The following is a 16523-nucleotide window of genomic DNA, read 5'->3' as shown; positions in this document are numbered from 1 at the left end:
TGAAGAGAGCAGTCTCTGAAATAAGACCAAACAATATCATTCAACTTTCAGAAGCAGTGCAAAGGACTTTGGGCTCTATTCCTGTGAAGAGATGCAGATTTTTTGATTCCATGCATAAGCGCTGTGCGTCCGTTATTGCAAACTGTTGAAATTAGTTCCAATGTTCCCGTATATTAACATATGTATATAACAGAATATAAGAATAACATCTGAGGAGCGAACTTTGAGAGAACAAGCTGTTATGTTACACTCGGGGAGTCGAGTAGGGCTAGCCATCGCAAGTAGATCACCGCGCAGAGTCGCGATTAATAAATAATCATTTTTATTAATTAAAAACCAACGATTCCTTATTTAATGTACACTCGGGCGGTCGGAATTCTCCTTTGAAGGATATGCAACTAAATACTAAAATAATTCCATCTTTAAACGTTTTTTTCGGCTGTGATGAATTTTTAAAAGTTTCCCTACTGTTATTTTGAATGAACAAATTATTGTAATATTCCACATTTTTTATTATTTTCTGAAAAATCTTATGAATTAATCTAAGTTGATTGTATTATTATTACCTACTATTAGTCGAGTTTCAATGAAAAATAAAAACATTTTGTAAAAACGTTTCAAAAGGTTTTTTTTTGCGGTTTCTAGAAAACCTCTGCGGGCACTACTAATATTTTGACCGCAGCTGTATGAAAGAAGAAATGGGAAACATTAAATTTGCCATACAATGGGCTAAAATTAACGAACCTAAGCTTGACGAAATAAATAAAAGATCTCCGAAAAATTACCTCGTTTTCAGTAGAGGAAAGGCTATAATTTAATTGATAAAAATACCTCAATTCGAAAAAACTAATTATAAAAAAATATTGAAAACGTTGAACAAATAGAGGAAATAGACGACGGCATAATACTCTTAAATGACTTTAACAAACATTTCACGTCAACTAAAATGCACTTTAGTTATTAAATTTTTAAACGAAACTAAAAATATAGATGGCAAAAATTTTACAAACAGAGAAAAAATAATAATGAGACCCGAAATTCGACGAATTCAAATTACCCCATTGCAAGCAGAACGCATACAAATTCTATCATTAGAAGCATTGGAAGCTCTACATATAAATAATATAAAGCATTTGCAAACTTTACACAAAGATTCTTCTTAAACCCAATAACCACAGTTACATTAATTTGCGGCACTGTCTTTGCTTTGATTGTATTAAAAGACTGTATTCACAGAAAGAAAAAAGTAATCCTACATACCCAAGAACCGCCTCAACAAGCTTTAAACAAAAAAACTAATATTATATCAATTCCTAAAACAATAATACCAAAATGTAATAATATTCCCTATTTCTAATGCCACTTGAGGACAAGCTGGATTTTAAGGAGGGAGAGTTAATCACAGAAATATTTTCTCAATTTGTTTAAGAAATATGCAAGTTCAATAACATAAACACACGCATCCGGTTAACAGCCACAGCGCAATGCTGATTCTGCAAACCTTGCAGTCTCTGCCGCTCCATCAGAACAACGCCACCGCCGCGTTCTCTTCCGGGACGTCGACGTCGCTGCCCCAACCCACAACTTAGATCAGGGTGTTTTTAAGGAGGGGATATAATTTTAAAATTTTGTTGGCTCTTTTTTTTTTAAATTTTCTAAATGCACAAAATTTGAAGAATATTGCGTAAAAATTTAAGATTCATCCGACTAAAACTTCCGAAGTTGAAGTTGAACGTAGGTTAGTTAGCTCGTTTTGTATGCGATTTTGCGGTGTCCAAAACTTTAAAACGCTCTCCTGAAAAGTTGCAATTTCAAAGTCGGTAATCACGATCCTGCAAAAACTACAATACGAATCGTTTTGAAATTTTGAACACAATTTCTGTACCTAAATCAGCAGGTACTGACGTCTAGTTTTTTTTTTACTGATTATTTAACATTTTATAATAACAAATATATCGAATTTTTAGGCTAAATCACCTTTTTTTTACTTTAAAGTGTTACCAATAATCCAAAAATTGAATAAAGAAAAAAAACTCAAGTTAGTTATCTTTAGAAACATATTAACTAATAAACAATTTTTGTTTGGTTTTTTCTGATGATCCAGAAACAAGTTATGCTGATCATCGAAAAACCTTTTTCTTGGAGGCGTCTACAGAGCTTTGTTGCAAACAGCTCATTTATTTTTTATGAAAATTTGTGAAAACATAGTTTACGTGTTGTACTTTAATATGCCGTACCGCGTGAAAAAATTCATGAAAATAGGCCGAATTAAGTGAATAAAATCAGTCTCAAATTGAACTCCCAATAAATCAAACGTTCAAAACTTTTTTTGGTTTTTATTATCCGGAGATAAAATTATATAAATATATGATTTATTTTAGTAAGAAACCTTTGAAGAAAAGGTCTTATTATTTTTTTATCACTGTACATACATAAACTCTTGTCGATCCCCGTTTATTAATATACAGTGATAAACCTAATTATAGGTACAGCTAGCATGTTCAACTTTAAAGCTATTTTTCTTGGTCTAATATGCTGATATTTAAATGAAACAAGTGACTTCATTAATTAAAACCAAGAAATGGACTAAATTTCCTTGAAGAAATTTATAGGCACGCTTGTGCTTTAATTATCTATTTTTTTTAAAACGTTATCGATTTGGTCACTGTATTTATTTATCGCATTTGCTTCTATTCTCCAAATGGTATAATGATAATGATTCGGCAAGCCGTAGTTTGTTTACCCTTGCAGTTATTACAAATCGACTACATTTCGATTTCTATGCCTATATTACTAAAAACAAAAGCTATGTCGATTTGGCGCTGCATTTGGCCATCGTTGCTATAGCAGCTATATGATATTGTTGTTCGATGTTAATATAATTAAAACCGTAAATCCATAATATTTAAAAATTACCTAATCCCAAAGATCAAAAAAAAAATTAAATACAAGAATGATATATATTTTTCGTTTTTTTCCCCGATTTTTTCTATGGGAGCTATATGATATACATACCTACCGAAGTTTATATACCCTTGCAGAATATTCTGTTAAGCCCAAAAAAAATCAACTTCCTAACTTTACAAACACTAAAGTTATGGCCTTTCCGATCAATCAGTTATATGCCAGCTATAGGATATAGTCAGCTGATCCTTATGAAATTTGGTAAGTCGGAGCTATATGATATAGTCGGCCGATCTGGGTCGTTTCGACTTATATACTACCTGCAATAGAAAGACAACTTTTAGCAAAATTTCAACCAGATAGCTTCAAAACTTAGGGACTAGTTTGCGTAGAAACGGACGGACGGACAGACGGACATGGCTAGATCGACTCTCTTGGTGATGCTGATCAAGAATATATATACTTTATAGGGTCGGAAATGTCTCCTTCACTGTGGGGCAAACTTTTGACTGAAATTATAATACCCTCTGCAAGCTTTTAGTTAAACCAAAAAAAATTGAAAAGAAAAGGGCAAAATTCTAATTTTTTCGCAAATTAAAAAAAATTAATTTCAGATTGTTCAAAAAGTGGGTTAATCATAACGATTTTTTAGGTTCAACTAGAAGAGAATTTATTCCCGAATCCAATCAATTTTGTCTCGACTCGATGGACGTTTAATTTTATCCCTATCTTTCCCGCCAAAAATTCTTATATAAAAAATCGTAACGCTTGCTCAGTATTTCTCCTGTAACTTTAAAAATATTTTGAATTTGCTTCTGAAATTTTAGAGACACATAGTTAGTTTTGGAAGGATCTAAAGCCAAGATGGACCTAAAAAATTTTAAAGGATAACCTGTCGAAAACTGCTGAAAAACTGGGCATATGCGATCGATTTTGGTATTACCAGGATAACGATCCTAAACATTCAGCAGCAATTGAGAAGGAACTTGTCTGGAACTTGCACCAAATAAGCTGACATAAAAAAAATCAGTATTTTTAGTTTTTCTTAGTTATAAGTGTTACCTAATGGAGTTTAAAAATAAGGAAGTGCCTTAATAAATGTCAAAATACTACCAAACATAACTGCATTTATTCATATTCCGTATAGTTTGCCAGCTACATGATTTTGAATTTAAAGTTTACATTTGCACCATATAAGCTGTGAGCGTCTGTAGATATATTACACAATAATAGGTCGAAGAATAGGGTAATAACTAATTTGGTAAGAGTTTCCACTGAGTACCGATTAAAGCCTTTTCATGTATGAATCATACCAAATTTAACACTGGTGCTGAATTTATGCTGGTGCTCACTCGCATATCTCTGCGTACACCCCCAATAAATGTAAAAATGAAACTTTGAACAGTAATTGTTCGGCCATTTATGCATGTATTTTATTCATTATTTTTTTAAACAAAACTATAGTTTATTGTCTTCATTGACGTATAAATATTAGAAATATTCAACAGGGGGTTATATTTTATTTTTAATTTTAAACTTAACACTACGAAAAAGTGTACGCGCAAAAGTCTGCGTACAGCAGTTTTCAACTTCGAGGATTGTGCGATTACCGTTAATTTTGTTGTCGCCGATCTACTTTAGAATGTCTAAAAATAGACATTACGCAGTTAAAATGAAACTCTTTCATTATAATAACGATCATATTGCAACACGGAACAAAAAAGCAAGGAAATTTCTGTTGAGGAGCGGAAAATTATATTAAAAGGTTTTTTGGATGGAAAATCTTATAGAGAAATTGGTGCTTTATTTGGCAGAACCCACTCATCCATCCAAAGAGTGATAAATAACTACAACTCGGCTGGAAATATCTTGCCAAAGGCTCGTTCTGGCCGTCCGCCTTTGATTATAAACCGCGAGCAGAGGAATATTATCAAATCTATTCAGCTCAACCCAAGGACGACAGCTCATCAGGCAAAGCTGAAGGTCGAGGATAGATTTTCCAAAACAGTTTCCGAGGATACTGTTCGCCGGACCATAAAAAAGGCTGACTACCATAGCAGAGTCGCCCGCAAAAAACCTCTCATATCGGAAGTCAATAGACAAAAGCGCCTAACCTTTACTAATGAGTATATTTCCAAACACCAAGACTTCTGGAATAAGGTTATATTTTCCGACGAAAGTAAATTCTGCATATTTGGAATCAAGGGAAAGGTTTTGGTATGGACGAAAAGCGGAGAAGCCTTAAATTAAGAAAATTTGGTTGGCACAGTAAAGCAAGGAGGAAGCGGAATAATGGTGTGGGGGTGTATGGCAGCACGTGGCGTTGGAAAATTGGTATTTATCGAGTTAATAATGGATCAAAAAATCTATATTGACATATTTTAAAACAATTTAAAAGAAAGTGCTGGAAAATTAGGGCTCGAAAGTGAATCTTGGTTCCAACAAGACAACGACCCGAAGCACACGGATCAGAATACCAAGCTTTGGCTGCTGTATAACGTCATAAATCAGCTGCGAACACCTCCCCAAAGTCCTGATCTAAGACCAATTGAGCATTTTTGGGATCTTCTTGAGAGAAAAATCCGAAGACACACGAAATATCTAAAAAAAATGATCAAGAAGGTGATTCTCGAGGAGTAGGGGAAAATCACTGCAAATGAAACAAAAAAAAAAGTGGATTCCATGCCGAGACGCCTTACGGAAGTTTTGCAGGGAAAAGGATACCCTACCAGTTACTAAAAATAATATTATTTGTGTTTTAAATAGGTGTACGCAGACTTTTGCGGGTACATTTTTTGGTAGTGTTAAGTTTAAAATTAAAAATAAAATATAAGACACTGTTGAATAATTTAAAAAAAATACGTCAATGAAGACAATAAATTATAATTATGTTTAAAAGAAGAATGGGTTGAATATATGCATAAATGGCCGAACAGCTAGGGTTTAAAGTTAGATTTTGAAATTTTTTTTGGGGTGTACGCAGAGATATGCGAGTGAGTGTATTTCTATAAACAAGTTTTATCTTATATTTGCGAAGAGTGTGATATTTTTTTTTGCGAGCGTTACAGTTGGCAGACCGTTGAATTACGGGACTGCGCGGAATGGCAACAATTACACCTACATACATACATATGTACATAGTATATGTATAATTTTATATTTATAATTTTGTTTGAAAATAAAAATGTAAGGAATTAGATTTATATTTTTCTATAAAACAAAGATTAGTACGTGACTGCTTACCGGGATTTCTTAAAACTGCTGACACATTTCGGAATATGAGCTGCCGTTCCTCAACAGACACGTTTAAAACTCTGCCGGGTAAATCTCGCAGAGCTCCAGATAACTATATATAATATAATAAATACATAAATAGAAATGTTATAGTTCTAAAAAGTATGAAAAAACCAACCTGTTCGTCCACCATATTTTATAAAACGTGTACTACACAGTAATTGTGTGACCGCGGGTGGACACACAAAAATTATACCAGTTTTTAAAACGATAATCCAAACAGTGTGACCAAAAAGAATTAACAAATTGCAATACTGTCGAAATAGGTACGGAACATGAGCTAAGTATATTGTTTCCATGTTAAAGCCTAGTACTCAGGTCGACAAAACAGTTCGCTGGCGTAAAAACTTTAATCTCTCCAGTGTGACTGCAATTTCGAGAGTTAATACTGTCAATCAGCTGGGCTTGTTGGCAAGCAGTTAAAATTCAAAAATCGTATTTGCAGGAAAGAGCCTTTAAAAGATATTATCAACTACTTTAACAAGCCAAGCCAGCCGCTTTGAAAATAAATTAAAAACAATACAATTTAATATGGTTGTTTTTTAAATTTACTGAATATTATTTAATTATTTAAAGTTCATAGCTGCACATATCCCAGGTGGCATTAAAATGTTTTTTATATTATAGTATTAATGTTATTTTGTCCTCCCATGTAAACTCCTGCAATCGACTTTTGCGGTTTTTTTTATTTTTTATCCTAGTACTCAGATCGACAAGCGAGTACGCTAGCGTAAAAACTTTAATCTTTCCAGTGTGACCAACATTTTGAGAGTTCATCAGATTTAAGCGTGCTACGGTCGTACTGTCAATCAGCTGGGTTTGTTGGCAAGCAGTTAAAATTTAAATATGGTATTTGCGGGAAAGAGCCTTTAAAAGATATTATCAAATACCTTGGCAAGACAAGTCTGCCGGTGTACAATGAAATTAAAAAACAATACAATTTAAATTTAATTTAAACAGTTGTTTTTATTCTTTTTCTGATAATTATTTGCTAATTTAATGTTCATAGCTGCACTTTTATTGTGTTTTTTCGTACATTCTGGACCTAAAAAACATTTTGCTCTGACAAGAGGCACCCCAGATGGTATTAATGTTATTTTGTCCTCTCATGTAAACACCTGCAATCGACTTTTGTGGATTTTTTGATTTTTTCCCTCCATTTCTTATAATTTTCAGTGAGAAGCGCACGCCAAAAGATTAAATTTTTTAATCTTTTCGCTAGGGTTCACCCAAAGTGCTTTTCATCAGACTGGCAACGCTATGGAATTTTCTGGTATTTTTTCGTCGATCTGTGGACCGACGTGAAAGAAAGGCCTGACGAAAAGTGAACGCCAGCTGTTTGCCTCTCGCTCTCTCTCATGACTGGCGTACAGTTTTCGTCGATCTGAGTACTAGGCTTAAGGTTTGAAAGGAAGGTCCACTATGCTTGAAGGCAAACAATTTTTTTATGATTTCTTTTGAACGTTTGATTTTTGTTACACATATTTACATTTGGTTTAAGCCTAGTATCCAGCCTAGTAATATTTCCAGTGTAACCAAAATTGTGAGAGTTCATCAGATTTAAGCGTGCTACGGTCGTACTGTCAATCAACTGGGTTGGTTGACAAGCAGTTAAAATTCAAATATCGTATTTGCGGGAAAGAGCCTTTAAAAGATATTATCAAATAACTTGGCAAGACAAGTCTGCCGCTGTACAAAGAAATTTAAAAAAATACAATTTAAATTTAACAGTTTTTTTTTTTAATTTACTGATAATTATTTGCTAATTTAAAGTTCATAGCTGCACTCTGACAAGAGGCACCCCAGATAGTATTAATGTTATTTTGTCCTCACATGTAAACTCCTGAAATCGACTTTTGCGAGTTTTTTGAGTGGATACTAGGCTTAAACAACAACTGCTTAACTGAAATTGAATATTCTTGCCAAGGTAGTTGGAGATATCCCTTAATGCCCTGTTTCCATAGAGTCCATCCGTTCGAAACGGTTGGGATTTTCGACAAATGTGAAACTCCGATTCCCACAGAGCACATCCACCATCCGATTACAGCTGATCTGAACAGCACAACATTTCAAATGAGCACAACAGCGCTATAAATGATACTTATAACTGATAAGAGACTGCAAGTGATCTACGCGAATAACCAAATCGGATTAATATGTCTGCCAGCCTTCAAAAAAAAATATGAACAGCTATGGCCCAATATTGTCTAAATGATAACAAATCAAGTTTGTTTAATATAAATATGTTTTTTTTTTGTTTTATTTTGCGGGGCCGAAGAGCTGCCTGAGCGTTGACTTCCGCTGCAGAGGATTCCAGATCAGCAGAGGCTTCCAGATCCCTAGTACCTGCAATAAATATATAGTCTGGGTGTATGCTCTCGTTCTCCAAGGTGTTCTGCGCCATGGTGTGAAGTAACTCTTAATGCTGCCAGTTAGATGGATCAGTAATCAATTAATTATTAAAAGTATAATCAGCATTTATTGATTTGGCGCCTCCTTTTTTGAAAAGTTACCCACCATTATTTTTTAAATCTTCGTAGTGAATGTTTCAATTTAACTGTCAAGAAGAAGAAATCAGAGTTGCACCGAAAAAACATCGCCTAACTATCGCATATAAAAGTCCGTCAAATTCGGATGGGAAACTAACTGGGAATTTTCGGAACGGCAAAAAGAAGAATCCGTTCAACGGATGGTGGAATGATCTCTGTGGGAAGATGGCATACTGGGAAATTTTCAAACCGGCAAAACCTTCTGGACCATCCGTTCAACTTAACAGTTGTTTTTTTTATTATTTACTGATACATTTTTGGCAATTTAAAGGTCATGGCTGCACTTTTGTGAAGTTTTTTTCGTACATTTTTGACCTAAGAAACACTTTGCTCTGACAAGATGCACCCCAAAAGATTAGAACCCTCACAAGAAAACTCCTGCAATTTACTTTAACGCGTTTTTTTATTTTTTCCCTTCATTTTTTAAAATGTTCAGTACCCGCCAAAGGGTTACATTTTTTGTTCTTTGCGCTAGGGTTCACACAAACTTCATTCAGTAGACTGGCAACGCTATGAAATTTTCTGTCATTATTTCGTCGATCTGAGTACCGAGGTGAAAAAAGGCTGACGAAAAGTGTAAGCCAGTTATTTGCCTCTCGCTCTCTTTTATGACTGGCGGACAGTTTTCGTCGATCTGAGTACTAGGCTTTAGCGAAAAATTAAAATATTTAATCTTTTTTGGGTCTGTTGTCAGAGCAGATTTTTCTTAGGTCAAAAATGGACGGAAAACACAACAAAAAACGCCGCGAAATTGCCGGCAAGAACTTAGAGCAGCTATGCTCTCTAAGTTACCAATTAATGATCAGAAATTAAAAAAAAACCACTGTTAAATTTATAATATATTGTTTTCTAATGTCTTTGTACAGCGGCAGACTTGTCTTGCCGAGGTAGTTGTGAAAATTTTTTAAAGGTATTTTCCGGCAAGATTTTTTTATTTTAACTGCTTGTCAACAAACCCAGCTGATTGACATGGATGGACAAAAATGCAGTCACACTGGAAAGATTAAAGTTTTCCGCTACCGAACTCGTTCTTAAAGCTTTAAGCCTATTACGCAGATCGACGAAAACTGTCCGCCAGTTATGAGAGACAGCAAGAGGCAAACAACTGGCGTTCACTTTTCGTCTTTTTATTTACCTCGGTCCTCAGATCGGCGAAAAAAATACCAGAAAATTGCATAGCGTTGCCAATCTGCGGAAATTAACTTTGGGTGAACCCTAGCGAAATTTAATCTTTTGGCGTGCGCTTCTCACTGAACATTTAAAAAAAAGGAGGGAAAAATTCAAAAAACCCGCAGGACAAAATAACATTAATACTATCTGGGGTTCCTCTGTCAGAGCAAAATGTTTCTTAGGTCAAAAATGTACGAAAAAACACAATAAAAGTGCAGCTATGAACATTAAATTAGCAAATAATTATCAGAAAATAAATAAAAAAACAACTGTTCAATTTAAATTGTACTGGTTTTTAATTTCTTCGTACAGCGGCAGTCCTGCCAAGGTAGTTGATAATATATTTTAAAGACTCTTTCCCGCAAATACGATATTTGAATTTTAACTGCATGTCAACAAACCCAGCTGATTGACAGTACGACCGTAGCACGCTTAAATCTGATGAACTCCAGAAATTTTGGTCACACTGGAAAGATTAAAGTTGTTACGCTAGCATACTGGTTTGTCGATCTGAGTACTAGGCTTAAACATGTTTAAGCATTACACATAAAATAAAAATCATAATACAAGAAAGAAAGGAAATACCATGTTTTGTTTATTTGATGCATAACATCTTGTTTACTTTAAAAACACAAATAAGTACATACAAATTTATATACATATGTACATATCAGAAAATTAAAGTGATCTTTATGCAGGTCGTCATTGTTGGTCGCTTGATCGCACGGCTTCTGGTGTTCCATACCCAGTTCTGGCGGATGCAGTGAGTCTTCGTTGCCTTTGTTGCTCATTATTGTCTCTTTGATACACACGCGTGACCAACTCACGCCAAACCAGAGAAAGAAAAAGAGAGACCAGATCCTAGCAACGCATACGAAGCCACACACAGCCTTAGTTCGCAAACTGAGGCCCCATTCTACCAGAACTAGTATCTACCAGCACAACCCATGGACATACATACCTTAAAGTCTCAAGCCTAACGAAATGCTGCATTACTTCCTCTCCGACACGGCCATTCTGACATATACACGTCGTCGTGTCTACAATAAACATCTCAGTTTCTTTCCAACTTTATAATTTTATTGAATACTTCAGAAGAACTTAGTCCAATAATCTAAAACTCATATAATATTCCATAACATAACTTTACTTCTATTTCAAACATGTCACAGGTTACCTTCACATATCTCAGGTTAAATTCTTTTATAAACCATTTTCAAGCAAGAGATCATTTAAACATTTTCAAATTATACATTAATCAGTTCAAATCATCAATTCGAATTCCAATATACATAACTAACACATCTTGAAACAAATTAAATTGTCCATCGCCAAAAACATTGACTTCACCCATTTTATTAAGTTTCCACATTGCTTCACGAATTCATCAAACACATTTCTAAAGCAACCCTCGTCCATCGCCAATCATATGACTTCACTAACACTCTTCTGTTTCAACAGACGATTCCAACTGACTTTGTTCTTTATAATTTACATTAAGCTCTTCTGGAATTTGCACATCCGGTAACTTTCGCAAACTTTCGTGTGGATACTTGTAACGTCTTCTGTTCTGTGTAGACTTTAAAACGTATCGGTCTCCGTCCAATACCTCGACCACCAAAAAAGGTCCTCAGAACTTTGGATCTAATTTCGTTTGCTGTCTCTCACTGTTTTTAAGCAACACAAAGTACCCCACAAAGAACCTAATTGCCTTAGGCATATTTTTATTAAATTTTGTCTTCTTATATCAAGCAACCTCTTCCATGTTCTTAGCGGCCAACTCCCTTAATTTAATCTTGTCAATTTCATTTTCAGTATCACTAATACGAGACAACCCCAGTGGCCCGCAACTTGCTACGTGCTACGATTAACTATACAGTAAAGGGGTGACTGTACATCCCCCAGTGTATCTTGCCACGATCTAGAACTTGTCTCAACAGCCGTCAATTTTTTAGTATACTCATAACCCTTTCAACTTGACCGTTGGCTCGACTTGTAGCTGTTTCAATTAGATGTAATTGTATTTTATGGTTAGAACAAAATTGCGCAAACTTTGTGCCCGTGGTGCTGCGTTCCTGATCGGCAATGAAACGTGTTGGCACGCCAAAAATGGCAATCGAAGATTTCATTGCGTTTATACAAGTATTAGCATCCAAAGAAAAGGTGTGAAACAGTTACATGTATTTAGTAAAAGCGTCGATTTGTACAATGATATATTCTTTACAATCACTTTTTCCGCTCGATTTTCCCATATATCTACGTGAACGATGTGCCAAGGAATGCTAATTTTTGGAATTGGATGTAATTAAATCTGAGGTTTTTATGACGTACCCTTAGAAACTCTGCATGTAATGCAGTTCTCCACAAATATTCAAACATATTTTGCCATACCAGAAAACCAGTAATGATTGTACACCTTGTCGAGCGGTTTCTCCAAACCTAGATGCATGATAGACTCATAATTTCATAAATCAATTCGATTATCTTCTATTTTACTTGGTACTGACTTATTCTTTTGACACACCGGATTCCTAGATAGAAAGTCCACGAATTCAAATGTTTGTAAAAGCTCCCACCAACAATAAACCCTAGGTGACAACTCGACTTTATTTCGAGAAGGTATGTTTCAAAACTATTTTTTTCAGAAGTGAGAAAGTATAAAGGCTTCATCAGTTGGGAAAACTCCGGAATGAATTGACGAAAATATGACGCTAACCCGATAAACTGTTTTAGAGTAGAAACTCTAACTCTTCGGCGAAGCAAAGGTAGCGAACTGTAGATCTCAAGAAAAATCACTTGAAAATGTTAAATGAGGACCCTGCCTTCACTAGAACGTCTAATACAAGTTGCACCGCTCATACTCTTCTTCTTTCGTTCCTGAAAAAATTAATATAAACGATTATAAACGAATGAACAAAACTGCCAAGTGCTTTCAATACAGCTCTTTGAAACACTGAGGGTGCGTTCTTTGATCCGAAGGGCATCGAAAGAAATTCGTAATGCCCATCAGGAGTAATAAAAGCAGTATATTCAATTGATTCCGGGTGCATTGAAATCTAGCCACGTCCAGAGAAGTGAAATATTTAAATATTTATTTATTTATTTTATATCAAAAGTAGTAATAACCCCGAAGAGAGCAGACGTGCTTTGCGCAAGCTCCGGGAAATGTTGAAGAAAGTGGATGTATTAAGCCCCATCTATAACCTGCAATACCTATTGCACCGAAGAATCAAGGTGGAAGAACCACATAAAAGGAACGGCCCAGTGTAATGTACAAACTGTCAGGAGTATGGACACACCAGAACATACCGCACACTTCGATCAGTATGTGTAGTTTGTGGAGACTTTAACAAATCCGCCATTTGCCCTGTCAACAAGAAAGACCCCCAAAAGAAGAAATGTGGAAACTGCGGAGCAAATCACACGGCAAACTACAGGGGCTGTATGGTCTACAAGGAGTTGAAAGACCGCTTGCGACAAGTGACAACAACGCGCCACCAAAACACTCAAAACGTGTAGGGGAGAGTGGGGATAGGTGAACCACTTTTATTAATAACATTATTATGTCTGAACAATTCGACGTAAGGGTCTGCTGTATATAGAAATCTAAAAGAGCCCACATTCCTTGGAATAATAAGTATTATGCAAAAATACTATCTTTTGTTTTGTAAAGTTTATTTGCTTTCCAAATTTTTGGCTCAAATGGTTCAGGTATCCCCACCGGTGGGGAACCACCTATCAGGATAACACAAAAACTACAATTGTATAAAAAAAGTGTAATTTATTTCTTTGTGCATGCCTTCTTTCTGTTCGAATATAAACATTGCACCTTTACAGCATGAAATCAAACATTACAATATTGCTATTTATTCTTATTTTTGTTTTTATTCTTTCCTTTTTCGAAGGTTTTCTTGAGTTTTCTTATTGTGTTTTTCCATAGCCGCTGTCTACTGCCCGCCTCGCTTCACAATTACTGAAGGACAATTCCTGGATTTTTACAACTTATTTGGAGATCGCTTCATAGCAGCAGATTATAATGCCAAACCTACCCATTGGGGATCACGACTCGTGACTTCCAAAGGAATGCAATTATATAATGCAATTATAAAACTGAGCAACAAATTGGACTATGTTTCCCCAGACAGGGCTCAAACTTAATAGATTTTGCCGTGACAAAAAACATTAAACGCGTTATTATAAGCGCCGAAACGCTTTCGGACCTTTCATCTGACCATTTGCAAGTGCTAATAACTCTTCTTCAAAGCCCAGAAAATACAGATCACCCCCAGAGACTGACATCGCACAGAACAAACTGGTTAAAATATAAAATTTATGTAAGTTTCCACATCGAACTAACCCAGCAGCTTAACATCGAAAAATCTACTGATACTCTTAAAGATGTACTCGTGGCAGCAGCCACTATTTCAACACCACAATCGAAGGACGTGCAAATCAACCAATCAAAAGAGGCGTCTGCTACTTGCTTGGCAATCCACCAGATCGCAATCTTTAAAACAACGTCTTTAGGAAGCAACTCGCACACTGAACCGAGCCCAGCATAAAAAGACGCTGAAAATGCACAACTGCGGTACATCGAAAACATCCTCTGTGGAGGGCTCACCCAAATCTGAGCTCTCCAATCGAAACAGTCACTCCGATAAAAAACCCATCAGGTAGCTGGGCCCGCAGAGACGAAGATAGAGCCGAAACTTTTGCTTCACATCTCCGAAACGTTTTCCAGCCGAACCCTGCCACTTGTCCATTTCTCCTACCACAAATTGAATCGGAAACTATATCCTTACCAACATTGCTTCAGCCAAAAGAGATAGTGAAAGTGATCGGGGATCTGAAACCGAAGAAGGCTCCAGGCAGTGACCTAATAACACCAAAAATGATAATTGAACTTCCAAGCTCTGCTATTGAGGCAATTTGTAAACTCTTCAATGGGATATTACGCCTCGGCTACTATCCGAACCGAAGCCCGGAAAAGACCACACAATTCCTTCATCCTACAGACCAATAAGTTTACTATCGTCTCTGTCTAAATTGTTCGAAAAATGCCTTCTTACACGCATAATACCATATCTGGAAGCTGTAACGAATTGATTTTTTACGGTCTGCTCGCTACGAGTATCGTGCGGCTAGCTCAGAAGATGTGTGTTATTCGTCTCACCAAATTTATATAAACGTGACCGCCCGATTGTCTAGTGAGAACGTACAGAATGTTAGGATGTTTATACTAGTATCTTTATTCGCCGACTTGTCCCTCGGCCTGGGACTAATGGTGACAGATGGTTGTCTCAACGACTTCCTTGAAGAATTGTGGTTGTTCCACCGTCGCTCTCCGCTGCCTCGTTGCTCGCTGGTCCGGAACGCCTCCGTTGTCCTTGGCCTCGGGGCTATGAGGGTCTAGGGATGCGTCACCGTTCCCAGACTAGGGTGAACAGGCACTGGGCTCTCAAAGCGTACGCCTTTCGCCGCCACAGCCTCCTGTCCCTGGATCTGTCCCGGCCGGTCACACCAGACGCCTACACAGTTTCTACATGACGGTTCAAGCATACGCCGAAAGGCCGCCAATGCAGTCCCTGTGGAAGGACGATAGGTTCAAGATGAACGCTTCCTCCCTCGCCTCTTAGCCGTGGACTGGATACGTCGGAGTGTGGCTTGGTTGCTGCTGGGCCTGCGATGACTGCTCGTCGTTTCTGGTGTCCTCGATGTCCTTGCTCTGCTCACGGCGCGAATCCTGGCTCCGTTGTCCGCGTGCTCTTGTGAGACTAGGTGCAGCGAGACTTTGACTCTCGGGATTCGCTCAGCTGCCTTTCTAGGACTCTGGCGGTGAACTACTGTGCTCTCGACGCATACGCCTCTCGAGACACCCGTGGTTCGGACGCGCGTCCTTCGTGGCTAGTCGCACCAGGGCCTGCACAATTCTCGCCTGCCGGTTCAGGCGTACGCTGGTTCTGGACAACTTCCCTTCCGAGCCTACGGTTCTTTGTCGAAGGACTCTTTTTATTCAATTCTGTCGGACTAGCCGAGCAATACGCGAAGCTCAAATCGCGACAAGAATTAAAACAAAGAATTAAAACTTAGCCGCGTGATGCCTTAAGGACCTCAGCTACCTGCTTCTCAGCTCGGAGACTTCAACTCTAAGTCCCGAACGTCTTGATGTAGCGATCTTGCTCCTTGCTGACTCGGTGCGACTCTGCTTCCTCCTGATGTTGACTTGACTTGTGTTGTTCACTGATATGCTGATCTTGGTGGATTGACTCCTTGTGATCGACTGATCCCGCTTCCTGCGCTCGGCCCGCTTATATAGGCCGGCGTATCCCGTTAATTCTAGGCTTCTCCTTTTTCGTCTTTGCGCACGGCACTATACTAGGGATACCGTTACTCCTCCTCTCCAAACTCTCTCTCTCCTCGTTCTCTCCAAACTCGCACCGGCTGCATTCTCCAAAGTCTCTTCTCATTCTCTCCAAACTCTCTCCAGCTGTATTCTCCAAAGTTATTTAACTCCTCACAAAGCACACAATGTTATCCCGGCGCATCAATTTGGCTTCCGTCAAAGACATGGTACAATCGAACAAGTTAACAGAATAACATCCGAAA

At 37.2% G+C, this 16523-nt stretch overlaps 1 protein-coding gene across 1 annotated transcript in view; it reads right to left on the bottom strand.

Annotated features, from left to right (window-relative positions):
- LOC108045087 (eIF-2-alpha kinase activator GCN1) overlaps positions 1-6418 on the bottom strand; it is a 57581-nt gene extending 51163 nt beyond the window's left edge. The window contains exons 1-2 of the mRNA XM_044459304.1: positions 6317-6418; positions 6148-6250 (exon numbers count right to left, since the gene is read on the bottom strand). Coding sequence (XP_044315239.1) covers positions 6148-6250; positions 6317-6331 — 118 coding nt within the window. The 5' untranslated portion in view covers positions 6332-6418. The remainder of the gene's footprint in view (positions 1-6147; positions 6251-6316) is intronic.
- Positions 6419-16523: the final 10105 nt, after the last annotated feature.

This window comes from Drosophila rhopaloa, unplaced genomic scaffold (assembly GCF_018152115.1).
Source record: "Drosophila rhopaloa isolate 14029-0021.01 unplaced genomic scaffold, ASM1815211v1 contig_190, whole genome shotgun sequence".
Classification (NCBI taxonomy): Eukaryota; Metazoa; Arthropoda; class Insecta; order Diptera; family Drosophilidae; genus Drosophila; species Drosophila rhopaloa.
Note: the sequence above shows the minus strand (reverse complement) of the source record. Positions and strands in the feature narration are given on the sequence as shown.